Below are 14,482 nucleotides of genomic sequence, written 5' to 3'. Positions count from 1 at the left end.
TGTTAGCGCCCTGAGACCCCGCCACAACGAAAGTGCGCGACTTGAAAAACTGCCTTTTCGCTCGATTCATCGAATTCCCCGTTTCTCGTCCCGTCCTTCTCTGCTTCCAATTTTCCTTGCGTGCTCATCTGCCGTCCTTCTCTTCATCCGTCTTTCGATTTTTACCAGGAAGACTCTATTACCGTCACCATGGCCGACGACGCCCAGGTAAGCTCCTTTCTTGCCCTGTCCAACCTGCACGGTTCTTTTCTATTCTGCCCCGCATCTTCACCTGCCGGCGAGGAAAATCCCTGTCTGCGCAACACAAGTCAAAGCAATCTCAGTCTATATGGATACTGACAGTCGCTGCTATCAAACAGCATGAGCACACCTTCGAGAGCGCCGATGCCGGTGCCTCTACGACCTTCCCCATGCAGTGTTCTGCCCTGAGGAAGAACGGTCACGTTGTCATCAAGGGTCGCCCATGCAAGATCGTTGAGATGTCCACCTCCAAGACCGGAAAGCACGGTCACGCCAAGGTCCACATCGTTGCCATTGATATCTTCACTGGCAAGAAGCTCGAAGATCTGTCTCCCTCCACCCACAACATGGACGTCCCCGTTGTCCACCGCAAGGAGTACCAGCTCGTAAGTGACGCTTGAGAGGACGAGTGCCTTTGTGCAATAGCAACTGACCTCTTATGACAGATCGATGTCACTGACGATGACTTCCTGTCCCTCATGGACGACACCGGTGCCACCAAGGACGACGTCAAGCTTCCCGAGGGTGAAGTCGGTGAGAAGATCAACCGTCTCTTCCGTGAGGAGGAGAAGGACACTAGTATGTTCTCTTATTCTAGATCCTGGATATACAATTTGCTGACTGGTCCTAGACGTCGTTGTCCTGACCTCCATGGGTGAGGAAATCGCCGTCGATGCCAAGGAGGCTCCCCGTGGTGCCTAAACGTAATGCGACTGAGCTACTTTCTCATTGTGCTTATGTCAAAATCCACCCCAGAGATCATGAAACGTTCCGTGGAATTTTTGATCTTGGGATACTCGGCTGGCTTGTCCCTGTCTTATATCGGTCAATGTGCCACGAGATGTGGGCTGGATCTACAGACGGATTGCTCTCGATTGGCAGTATAATTACGCCTTGTCCGAAGAACAGTTTGGAGTTCAGCACCTCACGATAGTTTTGACGAACGAATAAAAAAATTTCAGCGTATACAGACGATTCGTGTCAAATTTCATACCTAATAACTACTTGATCTTTGGAGCGTAGGCCTTATTTTATTTCTTTATAAAGTTTATATATATCCTCACCAGGTCCACTCAAGCGAGACGTAGTTGAAATAGATCTCGTGGTGGCGATGTAATAATAATATAGCCTTGCAACTTAACAAGCGAGGTCTAGAAAAAGTTCCTTCAGGTGGAGGCGGCTTTTCATCTCCCGAGGAGCCCAGACCCCGCAATTACCGGCTCGATGTCACGAGCATGAACCACGCTGGTCGGCATGGAGTATGTCACGCGCGGGGTATGTGGACAGGAAGGATGTCGTGAGACACGGTATTACCTTGATAATGGCCTCTGGTTTTGTCTGCGTGGTCACCAGCAAGAGGTACGTGCACCATGCATCGCAGTCGCACATGGCTGGAAGAGATCGACAACGCTGACGGGAGGCTTAATCCGTTTGGTCTTTATAGGGACGACAAGTCGAGGAGGATCCTGAAGACTTCGGGACACAGGGTAAAATAAACAGAATAAAGAAAGCAGCGGCAGAGAAGACTCAAAAGAGTACGTCTACATCCTGATGGAGCATCGAAATTTTCTTGTATCTCATCGGCATCATCCAATCACAAGCTAGTAATTATCTTCTAACATCACGATACAGCCTATCGTGGTCGACGCGCTTTTACTCTGTTCCTGCAGATTTACCAGTTAATCCTATGGAAGCAATGTTTTGCTCTCGTGCAGCAGAAGGGTTTCCCTTCCGAATTCGAGGTCAGCATAGTTATCCGTCTTCACTTTTCTGAATCCCGGGCGAAAATTGCTAATATCCCTTTCAACCAAAAGACGGTGGTTAAAGATCTTTGGGCTCTTCGACTGGAAAGGCTCTCTGAAAAGATCGAAACTGCTTCTGATGCAGAGCTTGATGCGCAAATTTTCAGCTCTCAGGCCATCGCAGCCGAGGATGACGAGGATGGGCCTCGAATGCGTTGGGGCAAGGTTACAGACAACCCAACTCTAGCTGAAACACTTGGGTTATGTTACCTAGGAGCCTTGCTGCTTAGATTACCAGTTGGTATTTCGGATCTCCACAGGTAAGGGAAACTACCTAGATATGTGGCATGCTGCGTATGCGCTAATGTTCTCTCATCAAGATTCGCCATGCGACAGGAGATTCCCTTTATCAGGGCTGTCCGGGAAGTTCCTCGTGAAATGAGAGACCGTCTTCCTCAGGAATACATTGGTGCATTAGATACGAGGGTAATGTTCCCACGGTACCTGCTTCTATCCTTGCTGACTTTGTAGCAGCGCCTTCTACAAGCAGAGCACTTACATAGACTCGTGCTTGAGTTGGCACTTCTCTACAACAAGAGATTCGGTGTCACCTTTCCTCCACTGAATTCGCCGCTTATCCTGTTCAACCACGTTAAACAACTCTCGCTTCCCAGTAAGTGTTCTCGGCCATGAAAAATAATGCGTTCTGGATACAAAATCTGACAAGGAACAGTTGAGATTTATCCTGCAGTGAATCAGTTACAGAAACTTACAGGTTTCACGTTTCAGTTTCCAGCCAGTGTTAAGGATAAAGCTACATATCTCCTGATGCCAGAAGTGCAGTTAATGTCTTTAATTGTTGTTTCAACCAAACTTCTTTTCCCGTTCGATGATGTTGAACGATATCCGGAATCAACAAAAGAACCAGGATCTCAAAGGATGAACTGGAAAGTTTGGGCAGAAGCTCAGAAACAGTTCGAGTCTCGAACAACGGAAGGTGGAAGAATTGGAAAAGGCAATGAGATTCTGGTCAACGAGACGGACGTTTTTGATATGACAACACTCCAGCTTGATGAGTATATGGATTGGTATGAGAAGAGCTGGCTCGATGTGAGAAGTAAGAACTGCACCATCGCTTCATTATGTGAGTTCGAAACTAACTATCTAAAAGCCTCGCATCCACTAGCGGATATGTTTCCCGCTGGCCGAACCGGTATCGAAGACGAGCCACAGCCTATCTCGATGACGGATGATCAAGATCCGTTGCAAAAGAAACTAGACACGGTCATGGGGGCTTTGAAACCGAGGAAAGCCCTTAGCAAAGAAGAGATCGAAGGTCGCGAAGACGACATCATTCGCCCTGGTGAATTATATCAGCGGTACAGATCCGAAGGTGATCTTCCAGAAACAGCAAGGGCCTTCTACGAAGCTGCCTCCAAGATCGTAGGGCTGTCTTTGCATAGACTCGTCAGAACAGTCTTCGAGACAGAAAGAAGACTTGACCAATGGTTGGATAGCAAGAGGAGAATGGAATACCATGGAGAATATCCTGAGACCGATGCTGGCACTAGTGTGTTTGGTCTAGGTGAGGAAGATGAAGATATGAGTGATCTGGAATATTTGGATGAGCGGGAGTTCTCTGCACCAGAAGATGATGGGATTTGATCTGTACTAGGCATTGCATGGATTCTTTTATCTTATCGTCATCAGACAATACTACAATTAACAGGATTGGTAAGAATACGAGGATAGCAAATACGTCTAGAAAGAGATGGAATTTATGTGTAACGTAGAAAGTATTCTGTACGTCTCTCTATAGTTGCCATCACCTTGGCACTAGCGTCAATTCAATGCAATGCATAAATGCGGAGAAGTAAACCCTACAATGCCTACATACTCCCAGTTGGAGCCATCCGAGCCACCCGCAGTCGACCAGACGGAAATAGAAGTTAGGGCTTAGGGCATGTTTCGCCTCCGACCCACCCGCTCGCCCCTGCTAAGCGAGAATCTTCAAATTGTCACCCGTTCCCAACGACTGACCAGCGAACGATCATCAGCCAGCAACGGACGAATATCGCAACCAGTACGTTTGCCCCAGGACCGTATTATTGACCGGATTCAGTGTGAAGATAAGAGGTGCTAACATGTCGCTTTTCCCTGTCTTACAGTGCAGATGTACGTGTTTTCCCTTGTCCCCGCGATGAACGAACGAAAACGCACTATCCCGAAGAATGGAATGGCGACACGGAGATAGAAAGACAGGCTGTGAGACTGAGACTTGAGACTGACGTTTGCCAACTTATAGCTTCGTCAAGACCCTGACGGGTAAGACCATTACCCTCGATGTCGAGTCGTCCGACACGATCGACAACGTCAAGGCCAAGATCCAGGACAAGGAGGGCATTCCCCCGGACCAGCAGCGTCTGATCTTCGCCGGAAAGCAGCTCGAAGATGGCCGCACTCTGAGCGACTACAACATCCAGAAGGTATGGACGAGTTCTGCCACGTCCCCTTTCTTGTGAACACTTGAGATTTGCGGAGGATCTTCCCGGTGGCTATGGATGATGCAACTGGTTGTGCGATAAGAGGTGGACACAGGGATTGCGCTGGGACGACATGTGGTCGGATAAGCCACGGGAAGATGGGACGAACAGTTGGATTTGCAAGGTTCACTTTCGCGACAAGATTGCTGACGGATGAATTACGATATATAGGAGTCCACCCTTCACCTGGTCCTCCGTCTCCGTGGTGGTATCATTGAGCCCTCCCTGAAGGCTCTGGCCTCCAAGTACAACTGCGAGAAGTCCATCTGCCGCAAGTGCTACGTACGTCGATACCCGTTCCCCGCGTCAATACGGATTCCGTATCTTCAACCAGCAACAATCAACTAACGTGTCTTCCATACAGGCTCGTCTCCCCCCGCGTGCCACCAACTGCCGTAAGAAGAAGTGCGGTCACACCAACCAGCTGCGCCCCAAGAAGAAGCTGAAGTAAACGCTTCGTTATTTTACTTGCGGATGTGCTACTGTTTGTGGGGACGTGATGACATGGATCTTGTATCCCGATTGACGGCAAGGGAGGTTCAGGCGTTGAGATGATATAGCGGAAAAAAATTAAAGCTAGTTCAATGTCCTTCAAAAAACACTTCAAAGAACCCCAAAGAGTTCCTCCCGAGAGAAAAGTCGCAATCAGCAACAGATTCATAAATATTTATGTAAACATGTTCGCAGATAATATAACTATATCTTATGATAAGTCTTTTCTTTTGGAACCGGGTAGACTTTTGGGAAACCGAGCAATTTCGAGAAAAGGTTATGAACTACATAATTGAGTAACGAAGTAGAAAAAAAATATGCTTCCAGAGCCTCAAGACTACGTAACTCCTCCAACTTGGATGAGAGCCATGACGGATAACACTAGGCGCCGGATAACTGGTAACTGGTACTCGTACAAAGCCACCACCTCACTTCCCACGCTTAGAACATCATCATCCGCCTCTTGTCATCATGATCGTGGTCGTGGTCGTCATCGTCATCGTCGCCATGGTCCTTGTTCTTCTTGGAGACGGGGCTTCCATGCCTGCAAGTATCATGTCAGCACTCGAGGGGGGAACACAGCATGTATAATAAAGGGTAAGAGCACTTACGCAAAGAACAGGATCTTAATCGCAATCGCCAACCCCGCGTGAAGGACAACCACCAGAACAAGCAAGATCTTACTTCTCTTCGCATCCGTCGCCATGATGACGGGGTACAGATTCCTCAAAAGGAAGAAAACAGACCAGCCAAATCCCACACCAACAAGGGCCCAATTGAGCGCCGTCAGCGGACTCCAACTGACCAGCGCAACTGCAATCCAGACAATATTCGCATATCCATACAGCGCCCAGGCCTCGATAAGATCCGCGCTCGTGCTACCGGACCACCGTAGGAACCCCCACAGCGCGACAGGAAGAACGCCAGTATAACCATAAATCAAGCCAGCCGCACCAGAGAGCAGTCGGAAATCATACTCAAAGTGCTTCCTACTCGTGTTGGACAGATATTGCGAGATCGTACCGGTCAAGAAGAGGATGACGACCACGGTCGTTGCGATCCAGAAGGGGCCGTACAGGTCCGGATTACCATCGAGAACATCGAGGAAGTTGGTCCGTGGGTACAGAGCTGCTGCACCGCGACGGATGACTTCGTTTGTGTCGACGTCGAAGAATTGCGAGTAGTAATGGATCGACCACAGACGGAGCTTGGAGGGTGCGCTGGCGCTGGGAGTACGACTATGGCGACCACCGCGGGAGGATTGGCCTCCGCCTAAGAAGGGAGCGGAGTCCGGTTGGATTTTAGAGCTGCGTTGGTCGTTTTCGAAATCTATGTAGATAGAGAATCTATGGTTAGATCTGTCTGAGAATGGGCATTGCCACCATTAGTTTTATAGAGACATACTGGATGGGTGGAACTCAAGGTCCTCTTGAAGGTCGGTATGCCCGAGGTCTCCCTATTGATTGTCAGTGTGAAAAGGGTCATAGAGAATAGAGAAAAGGAGCTCGAATCTCACCTCGGCATCGACACCGACTACCACATCATAGCCTCGATTTGCCATATTGAGATGTGTCTGTCGGCGATGTGTTAACGAGCAATGGTGACAGCTTGGCGGGTGTTGCTGAGATGCAAGAGTACAGGTAGTCGTCACCCGCGTTGGAGCCACGCATCAGCCACGCGTTGTGGGGACAGCCGACCCAGCAGTAACAATAATCACTACGCTAGTGTTCTACCATACAAAAAACCTATTGTTGCTTAAATACTTTTCATTATCGTGTCACAAATGGAGTCACAGTAATTCTTGATTATAATGTACATAGTATGCTGCGGTATCTAGAAGCAAAGACCAAATATCTCTCGCGAAACCATTTTTATGACCAGACACCCAGCTCCATATGTCCCTAAGAGTAGGTATATCCTCACGAATCACATATTATAGAGCCGATATATGTGAGGCCCCTAACGCCGCATTATAATACAGGTGCTCATCGAAGGTCTTGGAATGCCTCTCTGAACTTTCCCATGTAGTTCCAAATCGTAATGTCGAGTCCGTTCCGGCGGATCCAGAAGGAGATAACAGCAATGAGAATGGCAAGGCCCACAGATCCGGCCGGTTTCCTGTACTTCCACAGCACACCAACAGCCTTCTGTCTGAGCTCTTCCCTCCTCATATCACGAGTTTGCAGATTGAACAACTCCTTTGCTTGTTCCGGAGTACCTTCTGTGGCAAGATCTCTCGACGTCTTCAACACACTGTATTGTGGGATCTGCTTCCAAGCCTTGAAGGGAAGTGATTCCGGGGGATACTGATGGAATAGCTTCACCGCACTGGAAATAAGTCCCTCCAAGTCTAGTGGCTGGGGAAGTTTCGAGAGCGTGAAATGAAGCATCTCCGGCTCATCAATCGGAATTTCGAACAACTCTTTCTTGCGCGAAAGGATGATGGCTGCGAAGAGATAGATTGCCACAACAGGTTCGTGGGCCAGGAGGAAATCATAGAGTCGAGCGATATCTCCGTACTCCTGGATATCATGGGCATACAGCGTTAATGTAGCTGCCAGCGCGAAAAAGGGCCGTGTCCCGGAGAGGTGACGGCGCAGTTTGGGGTCTGCTTTCTCCAATATTGCGGGGATCAACTGAAGATGCTTGAGAGCTGGGGACAATGATGGCAGCATATAATCCCGGATGCGGAACAGTGATACGCGAGCAAAAGCTGAAACAGCATCCTGCGCACCAAGAACCAGGAGCAGGACTTGAGCGATATCGTGATAACCTTGGAAGTAGCACAGCATTGGGTATCTCCTCAGAATCTCCGTGATGAGGTCTGACAACTCTTCCTTTTTACCGTCCAATTCTTTAACCGTACCTGTAGATAATATTTAGCCATTCTTTCTGTATGCGTAGAAGCTCGCATACTGACAGTTTGGGTAGTATACAAACGAACGATTCACATCCAGTTTGACTTGGTCCTCGTCCACGTGGCGTGGCAGGCTCGACCACGCGGGTTGATCCCGCCCGGAAATTCGATCACTTCCTACGAGGATAGGCCCTGTATGCACGATGTTACGATGTATGGAATTGATAGTGAGTCTTGAGATCACGTACAAGCCGATCGTCGAAGTTCATCGTTTAGTAAGCCACCTTCGGAAGTAGCATACGAGACCAATGCACCCAAATCGCGTGCAGCACATGCTCGACGAATATGCTCCCTCTTTTCGGCTACATGGTCTGGAGTTCCAGGTGATTCTGGAGTTTCGGACGTCTCCGAAGCCTCATATGAAACCGGCTGCTGCCTCGTCTCCTCCTCTCCAGAGACGAATGTGTCTTGCGGTTGCCCCTCCATGTCGCGCGGGGATAGATAGACCGGGGATCAAGCGTAACAGGTGCAATTGGCCAACCGGGAAAATGACACCAGTCTGACAGAAACAAGATGGCCTTGACTGACAGAGACTGACAGATTGAGACTAGCGGACAAGAGATAGAAGAAAGAATCTTTAGCACTGCGTGGCCATTCGGTTTTCTCCCCAGCCGTTCCGTGGCCTTTGGTCGACTTGTGCCGGTACCAGTGACCTACTCCTTGCAGCAGCTCTGGGAACAATGTTACCAACCGCAATATGACAGCAACTCCTTGCCGAGCACAGAAAAAGAAGGACGCCAGATCGTGGCTCTCAATTATTAAATAGGCTCGCGGCACCAGGAGCGAATCTCTGTTTACAGAGCCGTGGTCGAGCGCTGACGCTGCTCCGCGGCTGCCACGATTGGAGAGAGAGTCGACATCCCGTGATTCGTCCACGTCGGCTGCGCGGGAGATTAATTACAGGCTGTGACGGCTGCCGTACCATCAACTACCCACTCGCGGAAGTGGCTGTAGTTAATAGCCGGTCCCCTACAATAATAATCGCTTTAAAATACTTCTGCAAGGCCGTTAGTCTATCGTCAACGGGCCTGGGCGTTGAAACAATTAGATCGACCCTGCCAATGTGGAAGTTGAAACGACGCTGCTGATCTCATCCCGCAGCCCACCTCCGATTAACTACCCACAATCACGACAACAGCAGATTACAACAAAAGATGAGCCAGAGAGTCTGAGTTAGTTCGAGATAACAGGAGGACGCGGTACTAAGGATCACTTCTACAGTACCTGCGTTCATCGCCGGCCCGTTTCCTCGTCCGGACAACCTGTCGGCCCGATGGTCATACATCGCTTTCCTCACGCACTGCATACCAATCTTTAGGGCGTACACCCGACCTCAGGACAGGGGCCTTCCATACTTATCCTCAGGAGAATATCTGTTGGTCAACCACGAGCATCTGATGCACTTGGGACCTGCCCAGAGAGGGTACTAGCTCCTTCATTCTATTAGATCTCGCCCGTGCTTTAAGTGTCTTCACATCACCAACTACTGCATGCAACACATGGGCATACAGCAACACATCATGACAGTGTCCGAGCACCTCAATGGTCCGTCTACAGTCTTGCCTCTCACCAGGCCGCTTATGAAGTTCTAGCACAACTTGAAAAAACTTGATTCATCAAGATTGGAGACAGAATTGACTGGGATAAAAATCCCTACTTTCTCCTGTTTTGACCAATTTTTTTCTTTTTTTTTCTGGTGCATCTGACCCATTTCTAAGGGTTTCTCAGGCCACCCTCGAAGCTTGCTGCCAAGGCACGTGAGAGGGGCCAACGTTTAATATTGTCAAATACGGTCAAATTTCCGGTCTTCTATTCATGTGTTTGTTTTGTATGGCATCGGCGTCATGGCTCTACAAGCAGCACACTTGGTAAACGGCGTGTGGACCACACGCCGTATAGATATCAGTGACCTGCTGGTCCAAGATCGCGCACGGAGGCCTGATCTGCGCCGGGACGCTGAACCTCCAAGGCCAAAAGTTGGACTGCTCTCCCAGACAGTCATTCGAAGTCCAATTGTTCAATGGATTCTTCCTGCTCGTCTGCGAAGCAAGTTCCACAACGATGTCGCCTTCGTCGGGGAACGGTCCGTGCATCTAAAGGAAGCGGTCCTAGGTGTCCATCTAGAAGATGTGACAACGAAGGCTGACTTCGATTCCAACATTATCGCTGCAAAAGTCATCAATGCGTGCACAGAGTTGACATGGGAAGCTCAGATGAAGATGGGGGCTGGAAATGCAACATCCTCTCAAAATTCAGATATTCACGATGCACTCCCCCCTCAGATTTTAGTCCTCACACTGGAGTCCAGGGAATTAGTCTTCCTCTATTGCGCAGTGAAGTCGCCTGTAAAGGATCCCCATTTCATACATCTTCGAAGGCCTTTGCCCTGTGATGTGAGTTCTCTGGAGAGATTTGGTCGACATGTGGCAGTTGATCCGAGGTAAGCTCATGTGGAACTTGAAATATTCCTCGGACTTACATTTTCCAGATCGCGCGCAATGGCTGTAGCTGCTTCAGCCGATTATTTTGGCGTGTTTATCTTGAGGTCATCCGACACATTGCAGTCGCAGATGATGCGAGGAAATCTAGATCCAATCTCAGAGGTACTGTTAACCCATGCTTGACATATTGCAGCATCCTCGTGTAGAAATTCTAACATAGTTGTCTCGTACAGGAGCGTTTCTTCCGGGTTGATGGTGATATCCTATTCATGGACTTCCTTTACCCTAAGGCCGAAGATGGTGATCGAATAATCCTTTTGCTGTTGGTCTCTAAAAATCAAAACACACAAGTCGTATGTTACGATTGGGAAGCAACTGGAAGCCTGAAACAGGCGCATCCCCGGGTAACAACGAGACCCTTGCCTGCTGAAGACAGACTGCCAACCATCCTTGTGCCTTTGACAAAGGCCACTTCGTTCATGCTTATTACCACTGTTTCGATGGCGGTCTACCGAAACATCCTCGATCCACGTGCGGATAAACAACCTCATAGGTATCCACTTCCCAGGCCTGATCAAGAGCTGCGACGCTGCCCACTGTGGACCAGATGGGCGAGACCCTTCCGCAACTGGTTGTACAACCAAAAGCACGATGACATATATCTTTGTCGAGAAGATGGGAAGATATTTTACCTTGAGATCGGAAATGATGGGGAAATTGAGCACCAGTCCCATCTAGGGCAGCTTGGCTGTGATGTGGATGCTGCCTTTGACATTCTCGATATCGGCTTCCAAGGTGGTGACCTTCTATTAGTAGCAGGTAATATGGGTGATGGAGGACTTTTTATTCAAAAGGCTAGAGAGCATCCGACATGTGTCCAGAAATTCTTGAACTGGGCACCTGTTATCGATTCTGTCATAGTGGACACTACGTCCAGTGACATTGGCCGAAGCCGTCATCCTTCATCGAAAGGCAATCTATCCCATGAACGTCTGTTTGCCTGCACCGGTTCCACCATTGGCCAGGGAGCTATAGTCGAACTTCGACATGGCATAGAAGCGCGGGTAGGTCTAGTGATCCCGCTTGACCACTTGTCGGGCACGAGGGACATTTGGACCATGTCTGACAATGTCGAAGGTGGCACGTACCTGCTAGCTTCAGACCCGGTCTCATCCACACTTCTTTACCTTCCTACAGACACGGGCGAGGAAATATATGCAATGGATGAGTCCCAATCCGGCCTGGACTTTTTTGCACATACATTAGCTGGGGGTTGCACGCCGTCTGGTGTAATTATCCAGGTGACCAACCATTCTATTAACCTTACCTCGCCTCGCACTGAACTCCTCGACCACTGTTTCCGTTATGAGAGCCATGAATCCGTTATTACTGCCGCCGTTAGTGGCAGACTATCGCTTATTGCTACCGCTGTTCGGGTAAATGATAATGTATTTGTCCACCTCGGTAAAGCATCTTCTTCCAGTACTGCTCTTACAGTGGAACGGGTTGGTGAACCACTTCTGTTTCCTCATGAGCCGATCTCTCTTTTGATACAGAGTCTGGGTCCCTATTCCTTGGTATTTGTCGGCACTGCAAATGGCAAAGTTATCGTATACCGTGTCGAGGAGAATCATGCCGTTCTATGGTCTGAGCACGACATTGTTCTCACCGAAGAAATCGAAGCATCCAAAGCGATCGAAAGCTTAGTTATGGTCAGTTCAGATGATGGAGGCAAAGAAGCAAGGTGCACATTGTTTTGCGGTCTCCGAAGTGGTATACTAGTACCCCTGGAAATGCATCACAGCGCAGAGGGCGGCGTCGAGAAGATAGGTATGAACATTTCACAAACTCGTATGGCTTCTGCTGATCTTTATATGTTCTGGGATAGAACAAGTGCATATTCAGAGACTTGGACAGACAACTGTCAGATTGAGCAGCAATCCAACTCAAGAAGACTTCGCTCTGGTTCTCTGTGGCGACAAGTTCTGGCATTTGAAACATGCTAATGACGGAGATTATACGCTTCAGAAAATATGGGTGACAGACCAAAGCAATGTCAGTTCCAGCGACTCAAATCACCTCGTTTCGTTGCTGACATTTTGTAGCCTTCTTACCTACAAGGGAGCATAGACGTTGCGACCTTGATCGATGCGCAGGACGACCCCAGACCCGATAGTCTCGCCGGTTCACTTGTCTGCATCAGTGAGGGACAACTCTTGATTTGTACCCTAGATAAGAATGCGGGACCTGTCCCTCGCCGTATTCATCTCCCAGGAAGTGCCAACAGATTGATATATTCGAAGTATCTCAACAGTCTGGTTGTGTCATATACGCTTGTGGAGCTCGACACGGAAACGGACCCTATCAAGCGTTACTCGCGACCAACCATCGAATTCATAGACCTTGATTCTCAAAACCCAGAGGTGAGGAATCCAGGACCTTCTATGAGAGACCTGGATGCCCGCCAGCCATGGAGGCCCTCTGGAGCGTCAGGAGAGAAGATCACTTGCCTCCTGGACTGGATGCCGAAGAGAGATGGGGCTGAATACCATTTTATCGTTATTGGAACGGCACGCAAGCATCAGGAAGAGAAAGGGCGCATTATTTTCCTTCAAACTCAGCGCGACCGGGCCACCGGGCAGATCGAGTGTGTTGTCAAACATGTCCATAAGTTCGAAGGTGCTGTGCATGCTGTCGCACCATACGGTGATTTCACCTTGATGGTTGCTACCGGTTATGATATCGTTCCCTTGGAGCCGAAGTTTTCTGAAAAAAGATGGGTTCGATCGGCCCGGTACAGATTGACGTCTCCGGCTGTCTCGATCAGTGTCCACGAGCCATTCCTGTATCTGTCGACCTCGAGAGAGTCCTTGGTGGTTCTCAAAATCACTGATGACAAGTTGGTTTTATATTCTCATGACAGAGTGAAACGAGAGGGTGTCTCCCATTTCCACATCGGAGGAGAAGCGAAGCTGACTCTGGCCACAAGCAGAGGTGGTACAGTCAGCGCTCTGACCGAGATTGGTGTCACAACAAACGATAAAGTCATGCCAGCACCGCTCGCGGAAGCCCATCTACCAGTCTCAATCATGAAACTCAACCCCAGTCACACCATCTCATCTTCGCCCTCAGCTACAGTCACCTACGGCACCGCTCTCGATGGGACAGTCTACCGCCTCACAACCCTCACGGAGAAAGAATGGCGTCTCCTGCGCTTCTTGCAAAATATATGCATGAGAGACCCCATAATATGTCCCTTCGGTTCGGTCCGAAAACGACGCTGGATCCCCGCAGAGATCGAACCCTCGACGACCAAGCCATCCACCATGCATGTGAATGGTGACATATTGAGCCGACTCCTGAGTCACGGCAGCGACTATCTCCGACAGATGTTATCGATAGAGTACGACTCCCACGGCACTGGCAACACAACAACTTCGACCAGCACTGCAATGGAGCGGTTTTCCGACCTCGCTGTAGAAGTCTTCGGGGAGTCCGAGAATCCCGTCAAGAACGTAATCGAGTGGTTGAGGAATATACTCGCGATCAACCTCTGAGATAAAATAGTTACTAGTGCGGTGTCTATATTTTCTTTTTGTTCCTTGTTATGCGCTGCCTACGCGGATGACTTGGGAAAGGAAGCTTTCCTTGATTCTTTTTTCTTTCCCCTTTTTTTTTCTTCCATTTTTCCCTGGCCTTTTTGGGTCCTGCATTCGACATTGTTATTAGGACGACTAAAAGTTTTTCTCTACTTTAACAGTAGAAGCTGTAGCACGGGTTATCTTTTTATAAGCGAGAAGGAACGAAGCATGGCATTATTTCACATCACAACGAGTTCTTTTCCAGGCTTTTTCTTTGACATAGGACATGGTAACTGGATTCCCATGATATATCCTCGAGTAGCAGTCTGCAAGATGGTAGGGTAGGTATCAATAGTAGTAGTTAGTAGTGACTTGAGTGAATATATAAAACCAGTGAAACGTCAAAGAAGTCAAATATTCACTACAACAAGAATTCCAAAAGTTCCTTCAATATATAGTAAAGCCACAGATAGTATACGATAGAACTGAGAACATGCCTGTTAAATAATATACATGGCCCTGCACA

At 48.8% G+C, this 14,482-nt stretch overlaps 6 protein-coding genes across 6 annotated transcripts; 4 read left to right on the top strand and 2 right to left on the bottom strand.

Annotated features, from left to right (window-relative positions):
• Positions 1-36: 36 nt before the first annotated feature.
• C8Q69DRAFT_462237 (eukaryotic translation initiation factor 5A-2) lies at positions 37-1,297 on the top strand. The gene is made up of 4 exons (XM_028630301.1): positions 37-207; positions 360-626; positions 687-819; positions 872-1,297. The coding sequence occupies exons 1-4, from the start codon at positions 190-192 to the stop codon at positions 940-942; spliced, it is 489 nt and encodes a 162-aa protein (XP_028486708.1). The 5' UTR covers positions 37-189; the 3' UTR covers positions 943-1,297.
• Positions 1,298-3,852, top strand: C8Q69DRAFT_462232 (RNA polymerase I-specific transcription initiation factor Rrn7). The gene is made up of 8 exons (XM_028630300.1): positions 1,298-1,599; positions 1,685-1,775; positions 1,873-1,982; positions 2,055-2,302; positions 2,363-2,468; positions 2,517-2,655; positions 2,716-3,099; positions 3,154-3,852. The coding sequence occupies exons 1-8, from the start codon at positions 1,495-1,497 to the stop codon at positions 3,645-3,647; spliced, it is 1,677 nt and encodes a 558-aa protein (XP_028486707.1). The 5' UTR covers positions 1,298-1,494; the 3' UTR covers positions 3,648-3,852.
• A 93-nt stretch (positions 3,853-3,945) lies between these two features.
• Positions 3,946-4,976, top strand: C8Q69DRAFT_443464 (ubiquitin-60S ribosomal protein L40 fusion protein; the record flags this gene model as incomplete). The annotated part of the gene is made up of 4 exons (XM_028628913.1): positions 3,946-4,065; positions 4,298-4,468; positions 4,697-4,807; positions 4,890-4,976. The coding sequence occupies 4 exons, from the start codon at positions 3,946-3,948 to the stop codon at positions 4,974-4,976; spliced, it is 489 nt and encodes a 162-aa protein (XP_028486706.1).
• Positions 4,977-5,624: 648 nt separating this feature from the next.
• C8Q69DRAFT_399428 (hypothetical protein) lies at positions 5,625-6,578 on the bottom strand (the record flags this gene model as incomplete). The annotated part of the gene is made up of 3 exons (XM_028627848.1): positions 5,625-6,346; positions 6,422-6,473; positions 6,534-6,578. The coding sequence occupies 3 exons, from the start codon at positions 6,576-6,578 to the stop codon at positions 5,625-5,627; spliced, it is 819 nt and encodes a 272-aa protein (XP_028486705.1).
• A 191-nt stretch (positions 6,579-6,769) lies between these two features.
• On the bottom strand, positions 6,770-8,522 carry C8Q69DRAFT_214413 (putative TBC domain protein). The gene is made up of 3 exons (XM_028626229.1): positions 8,123-8,522; positions 7,938-8,066; positions 6,770-7,883 (listed from the first exon to the last, which is right to left on the bottom strand). Exons 1-3 carry the CDS (start codon positions 8,358-8,360, stop codon positions 7,003-7,005), a joined length of 1,248 nt encoding a protein of 415 aa, XP_028486704.1. The 5' UTR covers positions 8,361-8,522; the 3' UTR covers positions 6,770-7,002.
• Positions 8,523-9,509: 987 nt separating this feature from the next.
• Positions 9,510-14,155, top strand: C8Q69DRAFT_214439 (mono-functional DNA-alkylating methyl methanesulfonate N-term-domain-containing protein). The gene is made up of 5 exons (XM_028626230.1): positions 9,510-10,374; positions 10,423-10,537; positions 10,609-12,205; positions 12,264-12,430; positions 12,481-14,155. The coding sequence occupies exons 1-5, from the start codon at positions 9,779-9,781 to the stop codon at positions 13,930-13,932; spliced, it is 3,927 nt and encodes a 1,308-aa protein (XP_028486703.1). The 5' UTR covers positions 9,510-9,778; the 3' UTR covers positions 13,933-14,155.
• The last annotated feature ends 327 nt before the right edge of the window (positions 14,156-14,482 follow it).

This window comes from Paecilomyces variotii (genome assembly GCF_004022145.1).
Source record: "Paecilomyces variotii strain CBS 101075 chromosome Unknown C8Q69scaffold_3, whole genome shotgun sequence".
Classification (NCBI taxonomy): Eukaryota; Fungi; Ascomycota; class Eurotiomycetes; order Eurotiales; family Thermoascaceae; genus Paecilomyces; species Paecilomyces variotii.
Note: the sequence above shows the minus strand (reverse complement) of the source record. Positions and strands in the feature narration are given on the sequence as shown.